The sequence below is a fragment of the Notolepis coatsorum genome, assembly GCF_963971535.1.
Source record: "Notolepis coatsorum genome assembly, chromosome: 6".
NCBI classification, from domain to species: domain Eukaryota; kingdom Metazoa; phylum Chordata; class Actinopteri; order Aulopiformes; family Paralepididae; genus Notolepis; species Notolepis coatsorum.
The window spans coordinates 75454170-75479199 of record NC_140170.1 but is presented as its reverse complement, the minus strand read 5'-3'; the positions used below and the strand labels follow the sequence as shown (position 1 = coordinate 75479199).

At 42.0% G+C, this 25030-nt stretch overlaps 1 protein-coding gene across 1 annotated transcript in view; it reads right to left on the bottom strand.

Moving 5' to 3' along the window:
• Nucleotides 1–25030, bottom strand: part of crocc (ciliary rootlet coiled-coil, rootletin) — a 172407-nt gene that overhangs the window by 143062 nt on the left and 4315 nt on the right. The window contains exons 2-11 of the mRNA XM_084316245.1: nucleotides 15967–16093; nucleotides 15636–15781; nucleotides 13507–13698; nucleotides 12217–12288; nucleotides 12002–12096; nucleotides 11490–11655; nucleotides 11263–11369; nucleotides 10346–10573; nucleotides 4656–4746; nucleotides 92–178 (exon numbers count right to left, since the gene is read on the bottom strand). Of these exons, the coding sequence (XP_084172371.1) occupies nucleotides 92–178; nucleotides 4656–4746; nucleotides 10346–10573; nucleotides 11263–11369; nucleotides 11490–11655; nucleotides 12002–12096; nucleotides 12217–12288; nucleotides 13507–13698; nucleotides 15636–15770 (1173 nt within the window). The 5' untranslated portion in view covers nucleotides 15771–15781; nucleotides 15967–16093. The remainder of the gene's footprint in view (nucleotides 1–91; nucleotides 179–4655; nucleotides 4747–10345; nucleotides 10574–11262; nucleotides 11370–11489; nucleotides 11656–12001; nucleotides 12097–12216; nucleotides 12289–13506; nucleotides 13699–15635; nucleotides 15782–15966; nucleotides 16094–25030) is intronic.

Sequence of the window (25030 nt, the reverse complement as noted above, 5' to 3'; positions counted from 1 at the left end):
CAGCAGTGTGTGTGTGTGTGTGTGTGTGTGTGTGTGTGTGTGTGTGTGTGTGTGTGTGTGTGTGTGTGTGTGTGTGTGTGTGTGTGTTTACCTGTGCGATGTCACGCAGGGTGTCCAGCAGTGTCTCAGTGTGTGTTCTCATCATTTGCATGTCAGTCTCTTCATTACCACTCTGCTCCTGAATCAACACAAGCAAGTGAATGAGCCACAAAGAGTCTGGAGGTACCTGACCTATAGAACATTAAAGAGCCTGGAGGTACCTGACCTATAGAACATTAAAGAGTCTGGAGGTACCTGACCTATAGAACATTAAAGAGTCTGGAGGTACCTGACCTATAGAACATTAAAGAGTCTGGAGGTACCTGACCTATAGAACATTAAAGAGTCTGGAGGTACCTGACCTATAGAACATTAAAGAGTCTGGAGGTACCTGACCTATAGAACATTAAAGAGCCTGGAGGTACCTGACCTATAGAACATTAAAGAGTCTGGAGGTACCTGACCTATAGAATATTAAAGAGGTACCTGACCTATAGAACATTAAAGAGTCTGGAGGTACCTGACCTATAGAACATTAAAGAGTCTGGAGGTACCTGACCTATAGAACATTAAAGAGCCTGGAGGTACCTGACCTATAGAACATTAAAGAGCCTGGAGGTACCTGACCTAGAGAACATTAAAGAGTCTGGAGGTACCTGACCTATAGAACATTAAAGAGCCTGGAGGTACCTGACCTATAGAACATTAAAGAGTCTGGAGGTACCTGACCTAGAGAACATTAAAGAGCCTGGAGGTACCTGACCTATAGAACATTAAAGAGCCTGGAGGTACCTGACCTATAGAACATTAAAGAGTCTGGAGGTACCTGACCTATAGAACATTAAAGAGTCTGGAGGTACCTGACCTATAGAACATTAAAGAGCCTGGAGGTACCTGACCTATAGAACATTAAAAAGTCTGGAGGTACCTGACCTATAGAACATTAAAGAGCCTGGAGGTACCTGACCTATAGAACATTAAAGAGTCTGGAGGTACCTGACCTATAGAATATTAAAGAGTATGGAGGTACCTGACCTATAGAACATTAAAGAGCCTGGAGGTACCTGACCTATAGAACATTAAAGAGTATGGAGGTACCTGACCTATAGAACATTAAAGAGTCTGGAGGTACCTGACCTATAGAACATTAAAGAGTCTGGAGGTACCTGACCTAGAGAACATTAAAGAGTCTGGAGGTACCTGACCTATAGAACATTAAAGAGTCTGGAGGTACCTGACCTATAGAACATTAAAGAGTCTGGAAGTAACTGACCTATAGAACATTAAAGAGTCTGGAGGTACCTGACCTATAGAACATTAAAGAGTCTGGAGGTACCTGACCTATAGAACATTAAAGAGTCTGGAGGTACCTGACCTATAGAACATTAAAGAGTCTGGAGGTACCTGACCTATAGAACATTAAAGAGTCTGGAGGTACCTGACGTATAGAACATTAAAGAGCCTGGAGGTACCTGACCTATAGAACATTAAAGAGCCTGGAGGTACTTGACCTATAGAACATTAAAGAGCCTGGAGGTACCTGACCTATAGAACATTAAAGAGCCTGGAGGTACCTGACCTATAGAACATTAAAGAGCCTGGAGGTACCTGACCTATAGAACATTAAAGAGTCTGGAGGTACCTGACCTATAGAACATTAAAGAGTCTGGAGGTACCTGACCTATAGAACATTAAAGAGCCTGGAGGTACCTGACCTATAGAACATTAAAGAGCCTGGAGGTACCTGACCTATAGAACATTAAAGAGCCTGGAGGTACCTGACCTATAGAACATTAAAGAGCCTGGAGGTACCTGACCTATAGAACATTAAAGAGTCTGGAGGTACCTGACCTATAGAACATTAAAGAGCCTGGAGGTACCTGACCTATAGAACATTAAAGAGTCTGGAGGTACCTGACCTATAGAACATTAAAGAGTCTGGAGGTACCTGACGTATAGAACATTAAAGAGTCTGGAGGTACCTGACCTATAGAACATTAAAGAGTCTGGAGGTACCTGACCTATAGAACATTAAAGAGCCTGGAGGTACCTGACCTATAGAACATTAAAGAGTCTGGAGGTACCTGACCTATAGAACATTAAAGAGTCTGGAGGTACCTGACCTATAGAACATTAAAGAGCCTGGAGGTACCTGACCTATAGAACATTAAAGAGTCTGGAGGTACCTGACCTATAGAACATTAAAGAGTCTGGAGGTACCTGACCTATAGAACATTAAAGAGTCTGGAGGTACCTGACCTATAGAACATTAAAGAGTCTGGAGGTACCTGACCTATAGAACATTAAAGAGTCTGGAGGTACCTGACCTATAGAACATTAAAGAGTCTGGAGGTACCTGACCTATAGAACATTAAAGAGTCTGGAGGTACCTGACCTATAGAACATTAAAGAGTCTGGAGGTACCTGACCTATAGAACATTAAAGAGTCTGGAGGTACCTGACCTATAGAACATTAAAGAGCCTGGAGGTACCTGACCTATAGAACATTAAAGAGCCTGGAGGTACCTGACCTATAGAACATTAAAGAGCCTGGAGGTACCTGACCTATAGAACATTAAAGAGTCTGGAGGTACCTGACCTATAGAACATTAAAGAGTCTGGAGGTACCTGACCTATAGAACATTAAAGAGCCTGGAGGTACCTGACCTATAGAACATTAAAGAGTCTGGAGGTACCTGACCTATAGAACATTAAAGAGTCTGGAGGTACCTGACCTATAGAACATTAAAGAGTATGGAGGTACCTGACCTATAGAACATTAAAGAGTCTGGAGGTACCTGACCTATAGAACATTAAAGAGTCTGGAGGTACCTGACCTATAGAACATTAAAGAGTCTCGAGGTACCTGACCTATAGAACATTAAAGAGTCTGGAGGTACCTGACCTATAGAACATTAAAGAGTATGGAGGTACCTGACCTATAGAACATTAAAGAGCCTGGAGGTACCTGACCTATAGAACATTAAAGAGTCTGGAGGTACCTGACCTATAGAACATTAAAGAGTCTCGAGGTACCTGACCTATAGAACATTAAAGAGTCTGGAGGTACCTGACCTATAGAACATTAAAGAGTCTGGAGGTACCTGACCTATAGAACATTAAAGAGCCTGGAGGTACCTGACCTATAGAACATTAAAGAGCCTGGAGGTACCTGACCTATAGAACATTAAAGAGTCTGGAGGTACCTGACCTATAGAACATTAAAGAGTCTGGAGGTACCTGACCTATAGAACATTAAAGAGTCTGGAGGTACCTGACCTATAGAACATTAAAGAGCCTGGAGGTACCTGACGTATAGAACATTAAAGAGTCTGGAGGTACCTGACCTATAGAACATTAAAGAGCCTGGAGGTACCTGACCTATAGAACATTAAAGAGTCTGGAAGTAACTGACCTATAGAACATTAAAGAGTCTGGAGGTACCTGACCTATAGAACATTAAAGAGCCTGGAGGTACCTGACCTATAGAACATTAAAGAGTCTGGAGGTACCTGACCTATAGAACATTAAAGAGTCTGGAGGTACCTGACCTATAGAACATTAAAGAGTGGAGGTACCTGACCTATAGAACATTAAAGAGTCTGGAGGTACCTGACCTATAGAACATTAAAGAGCCTGGAGGTACCTGACCTATAGAACATTAAAGAGCCTGGAGTTACCTGACCTATAGAACATTAAAGAGCCTGGAGGTACCTGACCTATAGAACATTAAAGAGTCTGGAGGTACCTGACCTATAGAACATTAAAGAGTCTGGCGGTACCTGACCTATAGAACATTAAAGAGTATGGAGGTACCTGGCCTATAGAATATTAAAGAGCCTGGAGGTACCTGACCTATAGAACATTAAAGAGTCTGGAGGTACCTGACCTATAGAACATTAAAGAGTCTGGAGGTACCTGACCTATAGAATATTAAAGAGTGGAGGTACCTGACCTATAGAACATTAAAGAGTCTGGCGGTACCTGACCTATAGAACATTAAAGAGTGTGGAGGTACCTGACCTATAGAACATTAAAGAGTCTGGAGGTACCTGACTTATAGAACATTAAAGAGTCTGGAGGTACCTGACCTATAGAACATTAAAGAGTCTGGAGGTACCTGACCTATAGAACATTAAAGAGTCTGGAGGTACCTGACCTATAGAACATTAAAGAGTCTCGAGGTACCTGACCTATAGAATATTAAAGAGTCTGGAGGTACCTGACCTATAGAACATTAAAGAGCCTGGAGGTACCTGACCTATAGAACATTAAAGAGTGGAGGTACCTGACCTATAGAACATTAAAGAGTCTGGAGGTACCTGACCTATAGAACATTAAAGAGTCTGGAGGTACCTGACCTATAGAACATTAAAGAGTCTGGAGGTACCTGACCTATAGAACATTAAAGAGTCTGGAGGTACCTGACCTATAGAACATTAAAGAGTCTGGAGGTACCTGACCTATAGAACATTAAAGAGTCTGGAGGTACCTGACCTATAGAACATTAAAGAGTCTGGAGGTACCTGACCTATACCAACAATACATTTTGGTAAGGGGACCTATAGGAGAAAGTGTTCCAGGCAGAGATCTACATTGGCCAGTCAATCTCTTACCTCTAGTCTCCTGGTCAGTGTAGCGATGTCTCTGTCTCTCTCCTCAATCTGACCCTTCAACCTCTCCCCCTCACGCACCGAGTCTGACAACCTGATGGTTAAAACACATACAATTGCAGATTATGATGATGATGATGATGATGATGATGATGATGATGATGATGATGATGATGATGATGATGATGATGATGATGATGATGATGATGATGATGATGAAGGCAGTACTTGTACCGGTAGCGAATCAATAGAGATAAGGCTAAGCTACCATCTGTTGGCCTGGGGAGGGCGTAAACGACCACATGCCTCCTCCGATCCATGTGGAGTCGCCAGCCGCTTCTTGAGGAGTTTTCACTGGAGAGGTTCACACAATCTCCCTGCAGAGTCGCTAATGCACCGAGGACTAGGGTGCGTTCTAGTTCTCTACACACCACCTGGGCCATATTCCCCGTACCTGGTTCAACTAAGTAGATCAAAAGTCCCATTATCCAGATTAAATTAACCCAATGTTTGAATCCGGGCTTTCCCTGTTCCTCGAACGCTGATTCAGTGTTGTTAATTCGAACCAGACTTGATACTCAGGATAATTGCGTGCGGCCGCCTCACCTGAAAAGACAGCAGGTGTCGATCGCAGAAATCCTGATTTTCTAACGGCATTGATTGATTGATTGATTTCAAACTTTATTAAAAGATTGCAGAATGGGTACAATACAGTACGGCTCAATAGCCTCGCCGACAAGTTAAATGCATAATCTATAGGCTAATTTTAAATCCCTCATTACCCCAATCAATCAGATTATATTTCTTTAAATGTGCCTGCTGGCAGTAGGTAATGGAATGAATAATCGAATGAGATCTTGCTAGCGAAAATAATTAGTTAAACTCGTTCAGAATAAGTAGATACAAACAAGCCCAAAGAGTATCTAATTGATACGAATTAATAGATACTTATGAGGATATCTGTACTGTGCGCTCGGCTTAGGTATCATGTACTTTATATATAAATACATGGTTCCCAACGTTTTCAAGGCTCGACCCCCTGAAATAAGAGAGGCTTGGAGGGAGCTACAGTTTCACTATTAATCAGGTTTTAATCTGTTTCGGACATCATCCATACATGCATTGAATTGATTAACATTTGGTTTATACCAGTGACACCAGTCATGTTAATCACCTTCTTGTTCATCATCAGATAACACTAACAGTGCTTGAACAGATAAATGCATTTTCTCAAATGCATTCATCAAAACGTCAAAGGCTTGCAATTAAGCATTACATCACACGCAGGAGTGGTTTGTGACCAATAAACCATGCCTAGGGGTGGTTGTTAGGCCCGAGGCGCAGCCGAGGGTCGTTAGACCCCCCTAGGCATGGTTTATTGGTCACAAATCACGACTGCACGTGGTGTAAAGCTTTTATACAACTGCCAGATTCATCCAACCTTATTTCTATACAATAAACACACATTAATCGAAGATTTATTGAAAAAACCATCCGCCAGAAAAAGTAGTTCCCACAACTCCATGTGGAAGCAGCTTGAAGTGCATCCAACCAAACTAACACATCCAACTGTGTATTATTGGAATGATTGAGAGAAGTTGCCTCATGTGGAAGCAGCTTGAAGTGCATCCAACCAACTAACACATCCAACTGTGTATTATTGGAATGATTGATTGAAAATTTATTAAAATGTTTTCTTTGCCCTATAGGAAAAAAACGTTTTCTTCGCCCTATTTTTTTATTTATTTCTTTTAGCCTAAACTTAACCAGTTGGAAACCAGGGGTACAGTAATAAAATTAGCAATCAACCAATCAATCAATTCAATAGACCATGCTCACTTAAAACAGCGCTGCTTCTCTCTCAGTCTGACTCCCCCGCTGTTGCAGACAGGAGTGTGTGTGTGTGTGTGTGTGTGTGTGTGTGTGTGTGTGTGTGTGTGTATGTGTGTGTGTGTGTTTGTGGGTACGCCAGCGTCGGAGTGAGAGAGAACGCTGCAGTCAGTAGAAAGTAGGAAGGAAGAAATTTAAATCAATCAATTAATCTATCAATCAATCCGCGATTTTTCTTTTGTTCTAGATTGAGTCAAGACCCATCAATTACATCATCCAACATTGTTTAAAATACTAACACATTCCCCTTGACAGAATCGCTTCATATTTAGTCGTTATGGTGCTTTCAACATAACCATTTGTTGTCCGCGATCCTGTTTTCTCCCGGAGTGAGCCGGGGAGGGTTATGTGATTTGGTTGTGGGCGGGTCCTGAGCCCAGGACCGTGGATTGTTGCCAATAAAGACGTGTGAATGGCCAATCAGAATCGAGGAATTTGCATGCCGTTGTATAATTGCTCATAAATGTTCTCAAGTCACGTCCACGTCAGCAAATCAAACCGCATCTCAAACATTTTAATCCCAGTTACAATATCACAATAACGTGTGAGTGACAGTGACAATTCAACAATCCACATTCAGATTTGTCGTAATTCATATCCACAATCCACGCATGAAGACTTCAATTTATGCTTGAATGAAACAAAATCCAGGCGCTCCGTTAAACATCCACAGCGGAGAATATGAAAGGAATCAGAGCCAAACGAGCGATAGGTTTCATTCATTAAAAACATCCCCGCGGGATTCACATTTGCAATCCTGCGCGTTATTAAAATAACCACATAATGTGTATATCGCACCTCGCGAACGCCCTATATATAATGTGCATTATTTAGGACAAAGTAAATTTAGTATCAGCATTTTAGGTCTATTATTTTACATTTCAAAAGCCCCCTCTAGAAAAACAAAGCACAAAAACATAATTCAGAATGGTATAATTGGATCTAGACTGAGAATTATTTCAGGAAGCGAGCTGGCATTTCTTTGCGAGGGTGTGGCCATGGTTTATCCAGCTAACTGAACTAAACTGCCCTCGACCAGGTTCAAAAGTTTTGATCTGTTGTCATAGTGATTTAGACCAGTGTTTCTCAACTGGTGGGTCGCGACCCAAAAGTGGATCGCGGGGCCATTTTGAGTGGGTCGCGGATGTGTATATATAAAAAAAAGTAAAAAAAATATATATATATTTTTTTTTTCGCACTACCTATCTTTGTGAAAGTGGTTTCTCAGCTCTGGTCCAGCTGAAGACAAAGCAGAGGAACAGATTGGACATTGAGCATGACCTCAGAGTTGCTTTGTCTACAATCACCCCATACTTTGAGACTCTTGTCAGGAGCAAACAACATCCCCAGTTATCCCATGAGTTCCCTGGGATGTTAAGCTAAGAAGTCTACTAAGAAAAATATATTATTTCTTATTATTATTATTCTTTTATTTCATTGTGTTTTTAGCCCTAGTTGCACTTTTGTTGCAACCCCAGTTATCCCATTAGTTCCCCCAAACTTACTGTAGGTCTGTTATGTTAAGCTAAGAAGTCTGCTAGGAAGCATAATTATTTATTATTATTATTTTATTTCATTGGGTTTTTAGCCCTAGCTGCACTTTTGTTGCAACCCCAGTTATCCCATTAGTTCCCCCAAACTTACTGTAGGTCTGTTATGTTAAGCTAAGAAGTCTGCTAGGAAGCATAATTATTTATTATTATTATTTTATTTCATTGGGTTTTTAGCCCTAGCTGCACTTTTGTTGCAACCCCAGTTATCCCATTAGTTCCCCCAAACTTAGGTCTGTTATGTTAAGCTAAGAAATCTGCTAAGAAGCTATATTATTTATTATTATTTTATTTCATTGGGTTTTTAGCCCTAGTTGCACTTTTGTTGCACTTTTTGTGTTTATTTCATGTTTTTAACAGTGCATGAAAGATTGTGTATTACTGCAATTTTTTTTAAATAGATAAATCATAGTGGTTAAAAAATGTGGGTTGCGACTTAATGACTAAGGAAAATGTTGGGTCCCGAGGCTAGACCAGTTGAGAACCACTGATTTAGACAATCGAGCGTCAGGTAACGGAAAGGACTGGCTTAAGTCAAGCTATGCTGAAAATGTCCGGCTAACTCAGTTAGCCAGGTACGAGGAACAGGGCCCTGGACACCTATTAGTGTTTTTTCTATGAGCAATTATAGTCCCTATATTGTACACATAGAAAGACCATAAGATAATCTCTGTACATTTATGTTTTGTTGATACTGACTGATCTAATGCAAAAACTGACCAATGATGACCAACCTCTAACGGAACATAAAACAAAACAGGCTAGAAAGGACCGAACCTTATAGCTGGGCCCTCTTTGTCAGCTGTTTTTTTGGTTGATTAATCAGTTATGTTTATGTTTATTTAGGATCCCCATTAGCTTTTGCACTTGACAAAGGCTATTCTTCCTGGGGTCTGGCACTTACAACAATATTCAATACATTACATCATTATCAACATCAATTACATCATCAATTACATCATTATCAACATCATTAACAATCTCATCCTCAGTTAAGGATGATATTGTACAAGATACTTATTAGTATAAAGTATTAAAATAAAATAATTAAAATCAAATAAATAGTGCTTCCTGAGCAGCACTCACTGCCATCAACATAAATACAATTAACACTTTGGTTGCCTAAGGTTAAATTCATGATATACCATAGATTGCCAGCGCTATTTGTCTATGGAGAAAGTCCCCTTCTTTGCAGGGCTATAACTTTTTAAATTCTATTGCTACATTGCCATTATTAGGGCCCATTCAAAGTCCTATATGTATTGTTCATTGTGTAGCAACGTTAAACTTTTTCATTCACATATTCATAGTAAAGTATGGTCTAATGTATAAGTATGTTTTCATCTCTTTCTGCAGCTTTCTCCAGAACGTGATCTATAGCCCCAAATACATTATATTGATGATGCAATACAGTTTTATGGCAATCAGCGCGATATAAAAAATTACAACTAGACGTACTTCTAGAAGTTACTACACGTCATCTGATGTTGACCGGATGGGCTAGGGGCCGTTTATAATTCCGTGGGCAGCGTTATACCAATCATCTAATGTGGGTCAAATGTTGATAATAGCAGTTAGTATCGAAGACGGTAACGTTACACGCTGAAACTCACCCCAGTCTCCGCGCGCCGTTGGGCGATCATCGTAGAGTTGAAATCTTATCATTATGGGATGTAAATTTACCCGGTCCATCTCCAGCTTGTATAATGGTATATACGTCCAAATCATGTTGTTTATCGAGTTATTGGCAATCGATCACTGTGTAGCGTGACGAGCCAGAGTCGCGGGACCTATAGCGAGCACCCGGAAGTACTACGGACGTAGCACAACCTCTATGCCACTTCCTGTTAAAGCGATTGCGCCGATCGGCCACCAGATGGCGCTCCTGAACCGCCAGAGAGCTCAGTGGGTCCTGCTGGTGGATCTCAGGCCAGCGGAGGGGACATATGAATCCGATCGCAGATTTTTGAAATATTGATATAAGGACGCTGTACAGCGTCCCCCGGCAACTTGAGCATGGCCAGCAATGACGTCAAAACACGTTTCATGGCAGTCAAAGTGTTAACAGTCAATTGGTTTTCACCGCTATGCCAGTCAAAGTTCACCGTTCTGTCTATGCTTGACTATGTAGGCGGGGTCACGAACAGACATCCCCCGCTGATTTTAGGGGTCACAAACCAAAAAGGTTAAGAGCCACTGAATTAGTTGACAAAAATCGTACGACTGGTCACTGGAGAGGTAAACTTATCTCACCTGCCGTTGAGCTCGGTCCTCTCCGCGTCCGTCCTGGTCTGGATGCTCATGGTCTCCGCCACCCGTTCCCTGAGCCGCTGCTCCAGCTGAGCCCTTAGAGCCGTCTCCCGCTCCAGCGCCAGGGCCGCGCCCCCCTCCCGGGTGCTCAGCGTGGCGGACAGACCGGCGCAGGACAGCTGAGTGGAGTGGGACAGCCGTGCCAGCTCGTTACGCATGTCCGACAGGTCCCTGAGATGAGAGAGGGAGGTCAGAGAGAGAGAGAGAAAGAGAGAGAGAGAGAGAGAGAGAGAGAGAGAGAGAGAGGAATGTCAGAGAGAGTGAGGTGCGGTGTATGGTGATATGCGAGATCAAACTTTGAGAACTTAAAAGTGATAATGGAACAATAGGGAGGTGTAGTCTGACGTCACTTTGGACCGCCCGCGCGGTCCACCCGTTTAGGGATTTATCATTGGGAAAATGTATTATCGGCTATTGTAATAATTCTGCCTCATGAACATTGGCAAGCTTTCCATTTTTGCACAAAATGAGTTCCCTTCTATCACTAACATTATTGTTTAAGTTGTTGAAATGAAATTCAACGTAATTGTAGAAGCCAAAACTCATTTAGCTAGGTACTGTAGTAGTAGTCATTTAGCTAGGTAGTAGTCATTTTGCTGGGTAGCAGTCATTTAGCTTGGTAGTAGTAATTTTGCTAGGTATTAGTAATTTAGCTAGATACAGTAGTAGTAATTTTGCTAGGTAGTAGTCATGGTAATTTTGTTAGGTAGTAGTCATAGTCATTTTGCTAGGTAGTATTCATTTTGCTAGGTAGTAGTAATTTTGCTAGGTAGTATTCATTTGGCTAGGTAGTATTCATTTGGCTAGGTAGTATTCATTTTGCTAGGTAGTATTAATTTGGCTAGGTAGTAGTCTTTCACCTTTCAGTGCCGCTCTTGACTTCGCAAACATGCCTCCGGAACCCAACCACCTGTCGCCACAGAGTCAGCAGACGACCATGTTCGCTGCTAAAGTAACTGTGAAAAGACTGAAAGAGAGAAACAGCCGAGGAAGGGAGGCAGCATTTAGGAGATAAATTATCTTCACTTCACTTTTTCTTAAAAAAGACAATAATAATTTTGCAGGGGAAAAGGCTACTCCCTCCAACCTCTTCCTCTCTCCTCCAATCAGATTCCCTCTGCTCTAGTTCCTCCCTGGCTTTTGTCCAATCGACGGTGAGTCTGCGTAGGTCCTGGCTGAGCGCCTCATTGGCCAGTCCGGCCTGCTCCAACTGTTCCCGCAGCATGGCGTTGACGGTGGACAGGCTACTGCTCCTGTGAACACAAGAGGAAGTATGACAGCATGTGATCTTCTGCGTACATTCCAGGCAGCAACATGAATCAGCAACAATGGAGAAGTGGTTTGTGCCGTTAGATACTGTTATTGTATTCGTATGACAACTCCTCTGGTGTCCTTGGCTTCTGCTTACTCCAGCTAATGCCTGGCCTGAATCTCAAAAAAGCTAAAAGCTGACCCAGGATCAGCAAAACATTTTAAAATCTGATTAAAAGGAGATTGTCAAGGGGAACGTGGTTAATGATCCTAGATAAAAAGAGATATCTGATGCTACATCATTCAGTACATTTTAAACATGTATCTTTTGATATCACGATACAGTACCTTTGCTGTTCCTCCTCCAATCGGATCAAAGCGTCCTCCAGGCTGCTGCTTGGCTCGTCTTGATGCCGACCGTTGTTGGACATTTCACCGTGACTCTAAAGATGAGAGAATTGATTATGAAAAGCTTCCTGCGTACAGCGCTTGCATTAGGTATGAAGGGCGGACGAACTCAGGGTCAATTTGGACGGTGTGTGTCCCGTAGTGAAGACACTTACTCTGAGCTGCTCGGAGGCTCTCTCCTGCAGAGTCTGCTCTAGATCTCCACACCGCTTCTTGTACTGCAGCACCTGGAAGACAAATATAACCCATTCTATAATAAATCAAATCAAATGTATTTGTAAAACCAGCAAACACACATCAATGTCCCCATGGGCTGGACAAGTCTTCTTTAAACAGGTCAAGAAGAAACATCACAATAAATCAAAAACAAAAAACCCATCATGAAATCCACAACAACACTCCCTGACATACCCAGCGAGCGAAGGTAAGGAAAAACTCACTAAAAACCTAGCAATGGGAAAAAAGCACCACAGGCAATGTGGAGGAGAGAAACCTTAGGATGTCGGTGATAGTAGTGTTGCTATGGATAATCGATCGGTGGAGAATAAAACAGTAAATAGTTTGTATGTATGAACATATACGTGTAATAAAACACAAATATGTACATGCAATAGCAACTGTGGTACATAAGAACAACAACAACAAAAGAGGAAGCATAGGGAGATGAGCGCTAGTGGAAAATAGGATAAATAATAAGGTTATGAGGCTTACTTTATTGTCTCCCAAAGGAGAAATCTGTCTTGGCTGCATTTCTATAGCACTTTTCTTGCACTATAGGCCAAAAAGTGCTTCACAGTGATTCTGTATAGTGTGTGTTGTATGTCTTGGACTCAAGGCTAGGCTTGCTGTGGTAGTTTGTGATACTGGTGTTACTCCGTGTTCAGGCATCCACTGAGTACATTACTTGTCCACCGCCTCCACTGGCATATATGCTTTGTTTTTTAATAGAAATTAAACCAATTTAGTTCATTTTCATATATCTATTATCTATTTTATAAGTCTCTGTGCAGCAGAGTCGCAGTACACAGTAGCTTAAGTTTCACTTTCACTGAGAGTAGATTTTACTTTGCGTGAAGGAGAGAAAGGAGGCTCTAGAAACGACACGATTGATGGCAGAGGATTTGGAAATATTTCAGATTAAACCCTGCAGCAATTCGACTGGAGAGGAGCTGAGGACCAGTCCATAAAGACATGCATGTTAGGCAGGGACTACAGATTAAAAGTAGCTCATTAGCTAATTCTGTTGTAATTTACATTGATGTGGAAACTGAAGATGTTGATCAATGTGCACTGTCCCTGGGTAATAAATAATAATAATACACACACACACACAGACCAACAACAGTATGTTTGCGTGATGTGCTAAATAAGGCTGCAGCTACATTGATCCGTCACTGAACAGATAATTGACGGATGGTATTACTGTCAGAAACTGAAACGAGTACCTTGGCCTGTAATTTCTGTACAAGCTGCGCCTGCCTCTGTTGACCCTCCTGATAGGCAGTGAGCTTCCGCCTATAGGACGCTTGCTCCTCGTCCAGGCGCCTGCGGAGATCCACGTTCTGCTGCGCCAGGCTGCGGGACTCCGGCGAGTCATGGTCTCCCTCTCCGGTCTCCAAACGCAGCGCCTGCTCCAACTGAGGAGGTGATGAGAAGGAAGAGAGAGAACTGATGACTGAACATTCTAACCGTGATATAACAACGGCTGCTACCAAAGATATGGAGTTTTTAAGATTGAAGTCTGACAAAACACAATGACGTCTTGCAGAAATGTCTCAGAAGAAGAATATTCAAAATAATAATAATAATAATAATAATAATAATAATAATAATAATAATAATAATAATAATAATAATAATAATAATCTGAAACTGACATTTTGCTTTCCTCAACTAAATTTGGCCCCATCTTCTCCCTGAATGTTATGCTGGAAAACTGTTCCATTCTTCAAAACATGCACCTTTTTGCACTAGAACAGAAAGGTACAGATGCTCATTAAGATGGTGTTTTAGTGTGTGTGTGTGTGTGGGGGGGGGGGGGGGGGGTGGAGGTCAAAACCAATCATTTTAAAATAAGTAAGGTAAAACAATTAGACAAAGGTTAGTACAACCATAAATTTACTTCACAGTGAATGCAACTCAGGGGCATGTAAAAGGCTAGGTAAACCAGGCAAAAGGTTTAACGTTATGCAGGGCAATCTCCGCAACAAGCAAGTGTCCCAAACTCTCTTCAGAACGTGTTGCAAGAACAAGCAGCTGTCCTCATAAAAGCCTTTTCACAAAAGCTGTACAGATGTGTCATTGAATTTGTAATAATAGGGGTCTATGACTTAGTTTGGTATATTGTATATTTTGTATATTGTTTGGTCTTTTACTGTTTTATGAAGCACAATCTCAGGAGGGTCATGCGGAACCAAGAATTTCACTATAATGTACATGTGACAAATAAAACAAAACTTGAAACTTGGAACATAATTTGTATTCGTTTTTTTCTCTATTTCAGACTACTCATTGGTTGGCATAATACAAGTATAAAGGATTGGTCTTTTGGATCCTAAGCTTGTATGGTGCACTTAACATAATGTTAAATGTAAACAACCTATAGCACCTGGCCTGGACCCAGCTCCAAGAATCGCTCACTTCTGCCCCTTTTCCAAATTCCGTAATTCTATCATTCAATTTACACATCTGAACTGAATCATGGAATTTTGGAAAAGAGGGCAGAAGTGAGCGAATCAGGGAGCTGCATCTCTAGGCTATATAACACCCACCCCACCCCACCCACTTTTCTCTCCACTGGAGACCCTGTTTACAGTCACCCAGGGTGACAAACGCCATAGCAACATACCACTTCACTTCATTCCAACCCGTTACCAGGGGGACCAACAAATCTCTCATGAACAGACAAAGAAAGGAATAAAAAAAGAAACAAGGGAGAGAGCGGCACCTTTGTATCCGTTCTCTACATTCTCTACATAGTTAAATATCCCTAGAACCTGCTAAACCTCGTCTTTATTGTGTCTTTTTAATAACAACTCCGGCTTAGTGCCCCTGCCCAGAGTAGCCTGCAGACAACAGGAGTTGCTCAAGCGTGCAAAGCATCCACATTAGATGGACAGATAATTAGTAAATCAATGGCTATTCCCATCATACCCAGGAATTCTTTCTCCCAGTCCTAAAACCTTTCCTTCATAAAATCCCTTTCATTCCAACTGGCCCCAAGTCTCCTTTTGTTGTTTCCATTCTATAGATCTGCTCTATAGATCTATAAAACTGTTCCTTCAATTGTTGTAATTACAGATTTTCTATTTATTCTATTTTCATTCATTGCAACAATACCATTCATGATGGTTTGTTTACATATTAAGTCGTGTTTACGTATGCAATGTATTAGTGTTTCTTTTTAGGAGCAAGGGTAAACAATACATAATGGAGACACCAACCAAGCAAGAAAACAACCGAAGGAGACCAAAAAATATATATAAATATAAATTAATTAATTATAAATAGATATACATATATTTAATAGCAATAACAAACAAAAAATACGTTATTGTCATTGTGTGTTCCTTACCCTCTCGCTGATGGCACTGTACTTGATGGCCAGCTCGTCCCGGTCCGCTCGGCTGTGAGCCAGCAGGTCCTCCAACCTTCCCAGCTCCCCCTGCAGCACGCGGGTCTCCTCCTGGAGCGACATGACGGAGGACATGGTCCCTGCTGCTGCTGACAGACACTCACGTTAATGTCAACATGCTGCACAGGTGAGAGAGAAGAAAGGCTGAAAGCACAACCCTTCTTTTCATAGACAGACAGACAGACAGACAGACAGACAGAGTGACAGACAGAGTGACAGACAGACAGACAGATACTTGAATTATTCTGAGGTGACGGGCCGGGCCACTCACAGTTGTCGTTAAGGTTCTTTGTAACGATTTCCCGGACGCGCGCGGGCAGGCATGTAGGAGTGGCGTCTGGGGAGGTGCCTCGCACCGTCAGCCGCTTCTCGTCAGACAGAACGCTCTCCTCCAGCCTCTGATGGAAACAGACGTGTGGACATTATTAACACAACGAAATGTGAAAGAGAGACAGTGAGAGGTGAGGGTAATAATAGTGCATGTTGGGAAAATATGGAGAATACACCAGGATCAAAGGTGTTTGATTAAACAGTGATATAGCACCTCAGACAAAGCCATAAAACTCAAGTTTTACATTTTCAGAGAAACAATGTTTTCAAAGTCTGTAGAGTCTGTACATTCATAGTGAAGGCCGCCCTCCTACCCCCCCCCCCCCCCCCCCCACCCCACCCACCCACCCACCCAACCACCTCCAATGTACAGTCCCCCCCCCCCCCCCCCCCCCCACCCCCCCCACCCAACCTCCTCCAATGTACAGTTTCTACGTCAAATGTATATACTCTCTTTTCTGGACTCTTTTTGTATCACAAACAGTACTGTATTTGCAAATCTGGTATGTCATAAATGTATAGATGTAGCAGTACTGTCTATCTGTATGTCATGTATGTCATATATGTTATGATGAATTGAAAATGGGGGACCCTGATGTAAACAAGACGAAAGTCTTTCTCTGGTCTGCATCCCCTTAACAATTGTATGTATTGAGCTGTACTGTACTGTACCCATACTGCAATCTGTTAATAAAGTTTTCAATCAATGAATTAAATCAAGGCCTATACATCAGGTTGAGTACTTTGTGGTAATCTATATCACATAACTCCCTCATGCACACACTCCCACATGATTTGGGTTGACTTTATGACTGCAATGTGCTTTCAAAACGTAGTTATATGTATTTTTTTTGTCGGAAGGAGCCTGTGCCGAGACCAGATGGTGTCACAGCAGTTACACTTGACGACACTGGGCTGACTAATGAAAATAGAACTCTGATCTCAGCTCTCTCTCTCTCCATGCATGCACACACATAGACATACACACACACAGACACACACACACAGACACACACAAATAGACAGACACAGACACACACATACACTATAGACAGACACACACACACACACACACATGCACACACACATTATAGACAGACACACACACACACACACACCCACACACACCGACACACACACACACATATAGACAGACACATACACTATAGACAGACACACACACACACACACACACACACACACAAATAGACAGACTGCAGGCACAGACAAACAAACAAATCAAACAGCCATAGTTAAAAAACCAAACGTAAATGTCCTGTAATATGCTAAACAGTCCTACCAAGGAAGACATTTTAAGAAAAGTCCTGGAATAAAAAAAAAAATGCTATAGTCTACATCACCTGTATCACCGATTCCAACTTGGAATCCGCGTCTGAATTGTCCGCGGCGCTCATTGTGGACCAGCAGTCCAGCGGGACAGAGGTTATGTCCGCTTAACTGCGATGTGCTGAAATTGGATTAACTGTTTCCGACCGAAAGGGCAATTAGCGGACTCACGCGCTTGGAAGACGTCTTTAAAGCCGGTAAATAAAGAAGAGATACGTCATATTAATAAGCTGCACGGTAATACTAGCAAGTTTTGTTTATTGTTTATTTATTTGTTTGCAATAAGCGCCTACAAGTGGATTGTCCTGGGGGCTGCGCCCGTCCCTCTCCTCTCCAGGGACTGTCGGTGAGAGATTGAGGACAACAGGATTAGTAGTAGGTTTAAGTACCCCCCCCCTCCTCCCTCCCACCCCCACTCTCAGTGTGCGCGACGTGGAGTGTCAGCATCTTTCTAGGAATTGCATATCAACTTTCAAGGGATAATGAACTAATTCTACATTTAATCAGTAGGCCTAAACTATAGATGTTGAAATAAACACATTTCACAGGTCAACTGTTTTAGATGACTAAATGTTTATTTTCACAACTTTTAACTAAGGCTGTAGGCCTCAACAGTGTGCAAGAAATTGGGATCACTCACTCACTCACTCACACACTCACTCACGCACTCACTCACTCACTCACTCATGCACATCTGGCAGGGACGATTTGTTGGTGGGTCTGCATGGTTTTGGGCTTGCTATCTTGGGTGCATTATTTGAAACGGTAATGTTAGCCTATAGGTTTCGCCTAAATTCATTAATTTAATTTAATTATTACAAAAAACAAACAAATTACAGCAGAAATCTATATTCAATTAATTAATTATTTGTTGTATTCCAGTGCTATCTGGTAGCTTACATAATATAACCTCGTACTAAACACATACATACATTTATTTAAAATAAAACACAAGATAGCCTACTTGTGCCCTATCTTGTGTTTTTTGTATATGTATGTGTTTATGGGGTTATATGTAAGCTGTATACCAGATACTAAACACATAGGAACACATACATGCATATACATAGGCATATAAGCATGCAGATTGTCTGCTACACCAGCTCTTGATGTTTGGGTTTCCATGGTTACAGACAAGTGACTTGTCAGCAATAGGCCTTCCTTTCCTTAAAGGGAAATGTCATGAATTCACACCTACCCCCCAGCATAATTCAGTCATAATGTCAAAACATGTGCCGAAATCAGAGATAGAATTCTCAAATGTGTGATGTCACCGGATATTAAATCTGGGGCTGCTGCTCCAATCAGAATCAGTTTTATTCGCCAAGTAATATTGGCACATACAAGGAATGTGGCTTGGTGGGCTGCTCACATAAAGAAAACAAAAACAACATGTCTAGAATACTATTAAAAACAATCAAAAACATTTAAGAAAGTGAGATATTGTGTAAATGGAGTGGAAATCACCATGTGCTGAATCCTCACTTGGGTTTGATTGATTGATTGACATTTTTATTAACAGATTGCAGAATGGGTACAATACACTACAATAAGGCTCAATACACACAATTGTTAAGGGGATGCAGACCAGAGAAAGACTTTTGTCTTTGTCCCCCATTTTCAATTCATCATAACATATATGACATACATGACATACAGATAGACAGTACTGTTACATCCAGACATTTATGACATACCAGATCTACAAAGTACTGTTTAAGAGTACAACGCCTGTCACATAGACCCTGGCGTTGGAAACTCTGATTAACAGAGACAGAGTTTCTAAAAAGAGAGAGTAGTATACATTTGAGGGGGAAGAAACTGTACATTGGGTTGGGTAGGTGGGGTGGGGGGGCAGTGGTGTAGTCGTAATATGGGCCAAGGCCAAACGCCACGTGCACGCGCGCTCCCGCGCATACATGTCTCTCTCCTCTTTCATGAGGCGGAGCTGGGGACGAGACGTACGCCCAACACTCCACACACACACACACACACACACACACACACAACACACAACACACAACACACAACACACACACACACACACACACACACAGTCTAGGTGATAAGTGCCGGCCGGGGTATACGGCGCGACGAGTCATTTTTGTGTCGTCGCGCCGTATAGGCACCCCGGCCGGCACTTATCACCTAGACTTTGCATAATAATAGGATGCGCGCACTTCTGTCTCAGTGACGTAGCCTAAACGTCGTTTGACCGCGTATGCCCACCACTGCATACCTGGGGGGGGTTAGGACATTTACAGGGGCCAGTTTCGAATTGCAGCATCCCGTAGGTGCTCTTTAAGAGCGGTTTTGAAGGTGGGTAGTGATTCACATTCCTTTACAGCTGTGGGTAGGGCATTCCACATTGATGTGGCATAATTGTGAAACGTGTTTAGTCCCTTGTTTGAGCCGAATCTGGGTTTAACATGATTTGTGGAGCTCCCTGGAGGTGGTGTATAAAGATACCAAATTCATTAACGGATTGAAACGGTATGGGTTGAAATCCTGTTCAAAAGGGCGAAATCCGTACTAGTTGGCTCAATCTACAGACCGCCAGATCATAGTGGCTTTTATGATATATTTGACGGGTGTTTAGCTGGAGTTGAGGATGTAGAAAAAATTCTTATTGGAGACTGGAACACGGATATGCAACGAAAAGATGCACCCGTCTTCAAGTCCTTCAGTAGGTTTTGTGATCTGCACGGCCTCAGCCAGCTAATCACCCAACCCACACAAATATGTGAATCAACACAGACTACCATTGATCTCATTCTGACCTCTGACAAGTCCAGGATCTCCAATAAAGGGGTTATAGCATGCGGGTTAAGCGATCATTATATGATATTCTGTACCCGCAAAAAGCTAAAACAAAAGGCTGGCTGTCACAAAACAGTCACATCTAGAGACCTCAAAACCTACTCTAGCGAGGCCTTTAACCTATAGAATTGGAGAGCCTGGGCCCTCATTTATCAAATTGACATACGCACAGATATGTGCGTAACCCGTGCGTACGATCATTTCTAAGCAAAGTGTGGGATTCATCAATTTGAACTTGTGCTTGACTTTGTGCGTATATTTAAGCACAGGTCAGACCATGCGTAGTTGGCGCGCGGTGGTAGAATATTTTTACAACGCGGAAATAAGCACCGACTGCGCTCCGCGTAACTCAACTCGTTATTATTTTGCGCATATATTGCAGAAATACGGGAACGTTTTGATTATATTTAAAAGGCTTTGCCATTGTTAAACGTAATAAGTGGAACCCCGAAGCTGTAAGCAGAATACAAGTCATATGAACACCCACGATATAAACGCGCTTTGCAACGAGAACAGACAGAGGTTATTTGTTGAGTGTATGTGTATACAAAACCCTTGCAATAAATGTGTCTTAAATTAATGAAAAGCATACATGCTCTGGACACAGAGCATATATCGTGTGGGTGATATCATGACTTGTATTCTGTGTCAAAGCCTAAATCAAAACGTTCCCGTATTTCTGCAATCTATGCGCAAAATAATAACGAGTTGAGTTCTAACAAAGAACGTATTACATGCTGGTAGGCTGATAAGAGTAAACTATGATATGAATATGAATATGATATGATCATATAAATACTGGTCCGTCCACGAGGATATCGAGGACTCGGATAGCCATTAAGCCAGTGGTGCCCAACCAGTCGATCGCGACCGACAGGTAGATCGCGGGCTGATTTCAAGTAGATCTTGATTAATAAAATTTGATAAAAAAAAAAAAAAAAAAAAAATGTTGCTAAATCAACTCTTCCTCTCCTTGTTAACTACAACAAGCAATGCTGTTTGTTATTTAAGATGAGGTCGGACTCGGCACTGACAGATTTGTGTTCATTATGCTGCTTTTATAAAGCCTCAAATGACGGCTTACAATATACAATTTTGGCTGGTAGCTCTCGGGCTAGGTGGTAAATAAAAAAGTAGATCTTGGTTCAAAAAAGGTTGGCCACCCCTGCATTAAGCCATTTCAGAATATAGGCGGCCTATAGCCTATACATATTATTTAATGTTTTCATAAGCGTAAAGATACAACAGCTAGATTAATGATCAAGTTAGTTTACTTTATACAACGGCATGCAAATTTCTCGATTCTGATTGGCCATTTACACGTCTTTATTGGCAACAATCCACGGTCCTGGGCTCAGGACCCGCCCACAACCGAATCACATATCACTCCCCGGCTCACTCCGGGAGAAAACAAGATCGCGGACAACAAATGGATATGTTGATAGCACCATAACGACTAAATATGAAGCGATTCTGTCAAGGGGAATGTGTTAGTCCTTTAAACAATGTTGGATGATGTAATTGATGGGTCTTGAGTCAATCTAGAACAAAAGAAAAATCGCGGATTGATTGATTGATTAATTGATTGATTTAAATTTCTACTTCCTTCCCACTGACTGCAGCGTTCACTCTCACACTGTCCGACGCTGGCGTACCCACAAACACACACACACACATACACACACACACACACACACACACACACACACACATACACACACACACACACACACACACACACTCCTGTCTGCAACAGCGGGGGAGTCAGACTGAGAGAGAAGCAGCGCTGTTTTAAGTGAGCATGGTCTATTGAATTGATTGATTGGTTGATTGCTAATTTTATTACTGTACCCCTGGTTTCCAACTGGTTAAGTTTAGGCTAAAAGAAATAAATAAAAAAATAGGGCGAAGAAAAAGTTTTTTTCCTATAGGGCAAAGAAAACGTTTTAATTTGTTTTACCTACTTTATATAGAAGCATCTAAGAATGAAGTTCTATGGAAAGTAGGTCTGCATTCCCTTAACAATTGTGTGTATTGAGCCGTACTGTATTGTACCCATTCTGCATCTGGTAATAAAATTTTCAATCAATCATTCCAATAATACACAGTTGGATGTGTTAGTTGGTTGGATGCACTTCAAGCTGCTTCCACATGAGGCAACTTCTCTCAATCATTCCAATAATACACAGTTGGATGTGTTAGTTTGGTTGGATGCACTTCAAGCTGCTTCCACATGGAGGCAACTTGTCTTTTTTGTAGTTGTGGGAACTACTTTTTCTGGCGGATGGTTTTTTCAATAAATCTTCGATTAATGTGTGTTTATTGTATAGAAATAAGGTTGGATGAATCTGGCAGTTGTATAAAAGCTTTACACCACTTGTAGTCGTGATTTGTGACCAATAAACCATGCCTAGGGGGGTCTAACGACCACCCCTAGGCATGGTTTATTGGTCACAAACCACTCCTGCGCGTGATGTAATGCTTAAGTATGCAGGCTTCGCAGGGCTGTGTGTTATATATGCGCAAGTTACTGTTGCATAATGTAGGCTGGCTGCTATTATATGTAATTCATAGGCTACCTAATACCAACAACAAAATAGATTGTATCATATGCCTCTACACACATTATATTATACACATCATATTATATCTTGGTTCGGCAGCGCCTCTGTGAACAATCTCTCAGAGTTTGCTCCATCAATAAACGCGCATTTTGGCTGATAATGTGCCGGTGGCCGGAGTCTCATTCAGGCCTAATTGTATTTAATTCAATTGTAATGTTATTACTGGGGTATCTAAAACATCACAATGTAGATCAGGGTTATCCACTGAAGCCATAATGACTCTGATCAGAACCACGGGCTCATGACGAGCGCACACAATAGGCATTGTAGACTGCAGAGTTGGCGTGCTGAAATTGATTTAATTTCAGTCATTACAGTGCTTAATGTCGGGTCATCTCTTGTCATTTATTTCTGTCAATGTGCTGGTTCTGTAGCAGGACTGGGTCAGTCAACATCCTTGGCTCCCGGCGCACCGAAGATTATACGTTCAAGTTGTTGGTCGGACCTCGGTGATCAATCTCGCTCTCAGTGAAGTCTCTCAGAGTTCGCTTGGGTTAGTCCACTTTTCCACATTTCATGGGGGTGTTCCATTACCGTATATGGTTAATCGGGGCGGTTCTGGTATGCAAATACGTGAAAGTGTGCACGAGCCTCGGCGTAGGACCACGGTGATATTTATTTATCAATAAGAGGAGAGCTAAGTTAGGTCAACTAACTGGTCACATGAATAAGATTAATCAATTAATGGATGAGGACGACGACGGTAACTTGGAAGGTGTACAAGATTGGTAGAATTCAACAATCTATTTGGAGAGTTGGTGAGCTTAAACTTCAGTCCAGGTGGTACTAAGCAAGACATCAGAAGAGGATAAGAAGAAAGATCAGGATGAATGGTTCACGCCGAAGGCTGACACATTTTACAACTTCACAGTAAAGGCTGACACATGGATGAAAGAGGTGCATCAGCGTATAGCGGAGTCTCGGAAGCACCAAGATGAGGTCAGGCCTGAAGACAGTGCATCCGGCGTTGTAAAAAGGAAAGGGTTTAGAGCACCATCCACTACATTTTCCAGAACATCATTTGCAAGCGTGCGTCTGAAAGTTTAATTAGAGAGGGCTGAGTTGCTAGCCCAGGCTTCCGCTCTAAAGCAAAAACGACAACTCGATGAACAGGAGGCTCTGCTCTTAGCTACCTCATCTAAGCGAAGAGCAGAGAGAGAGGATTTACAGGTCCATGCTGCTTTAGCTGCCGCAGAGGCTAAGTTCAAAGTACTGGAAGAGTACGAGGGCCAGCGAGCCTCATCCAGAGTGTCCCGTAGGGATGGAATGAACTCTTACATAGAGAAAAAGAAGGCCTTCGAATCACAAGCTCACGAGCAGGCTACGCCTACTCCTCAGGCCGTAGCGATAAAAGGAGAACCTGCTTACAGTAGCAGCTCCAGAGCACCTGGCGGTGCTACACAGAAGGAACAAGAGTCTCCGCAACAAGAGTCCACACGAGCCATGGTGGATTTCCTAGTGAAGCAACAAAACCATGCTACTCTGCCCCCTCAACAGATTCCTATATTCAAGGGAGACCCTATGGGGTACAGGCTATTCATCAGGGCCTTTGAACATGGAGTGGAGGACAAGACAGATAGTAACAGAGACCGGCTGTACTTCATGGAGCAGTACACGGATGGACAGCCAAGAGAGCTGATAAGAAGTTGTCTTCACATGGAACCAGAGCGAGGCTATCGCGAGGCAAGGAGGCTCTTGAAAGAACATTTTGGAAATGGATACAAGATCTCAATGGCGTATATACAATGCACTGAACTGGCCTACTATCAAGTCCGATGACGGAGAGGCGCTCCACTCCTTTGGCCTCTATCTCACTGGATGCCTCAACGCTATGGCTGACGTGGAGTACATGCAGGAGCTTGACAGCATATCAAATGCATTCATGCATGTCTGACTGTTAAACAAGTAAAAGATTATGTAAATATGTTGTTAGAATGGTACAAATATTCATCTGGTGACATTCTTCATAGCATTAGCACATTTATTGACCCAGAAAATGTGTAGTTTGACACCAAAATTGATCTTCTATGTTCAACATTCTAACAACAAACCCTAACCCAACATTCACATTTTTGGCAGTTGTTAGAATGTTCGACACATTTGTACCACATGCACAAACCTGCTAGATTATTGCCCCAAATAGCATGCAAGTTGGACAAAGTGGGTATGTCTGGAAAGAAGAGGCTTGTGGGTACCTATGAAACCAATGTTCAC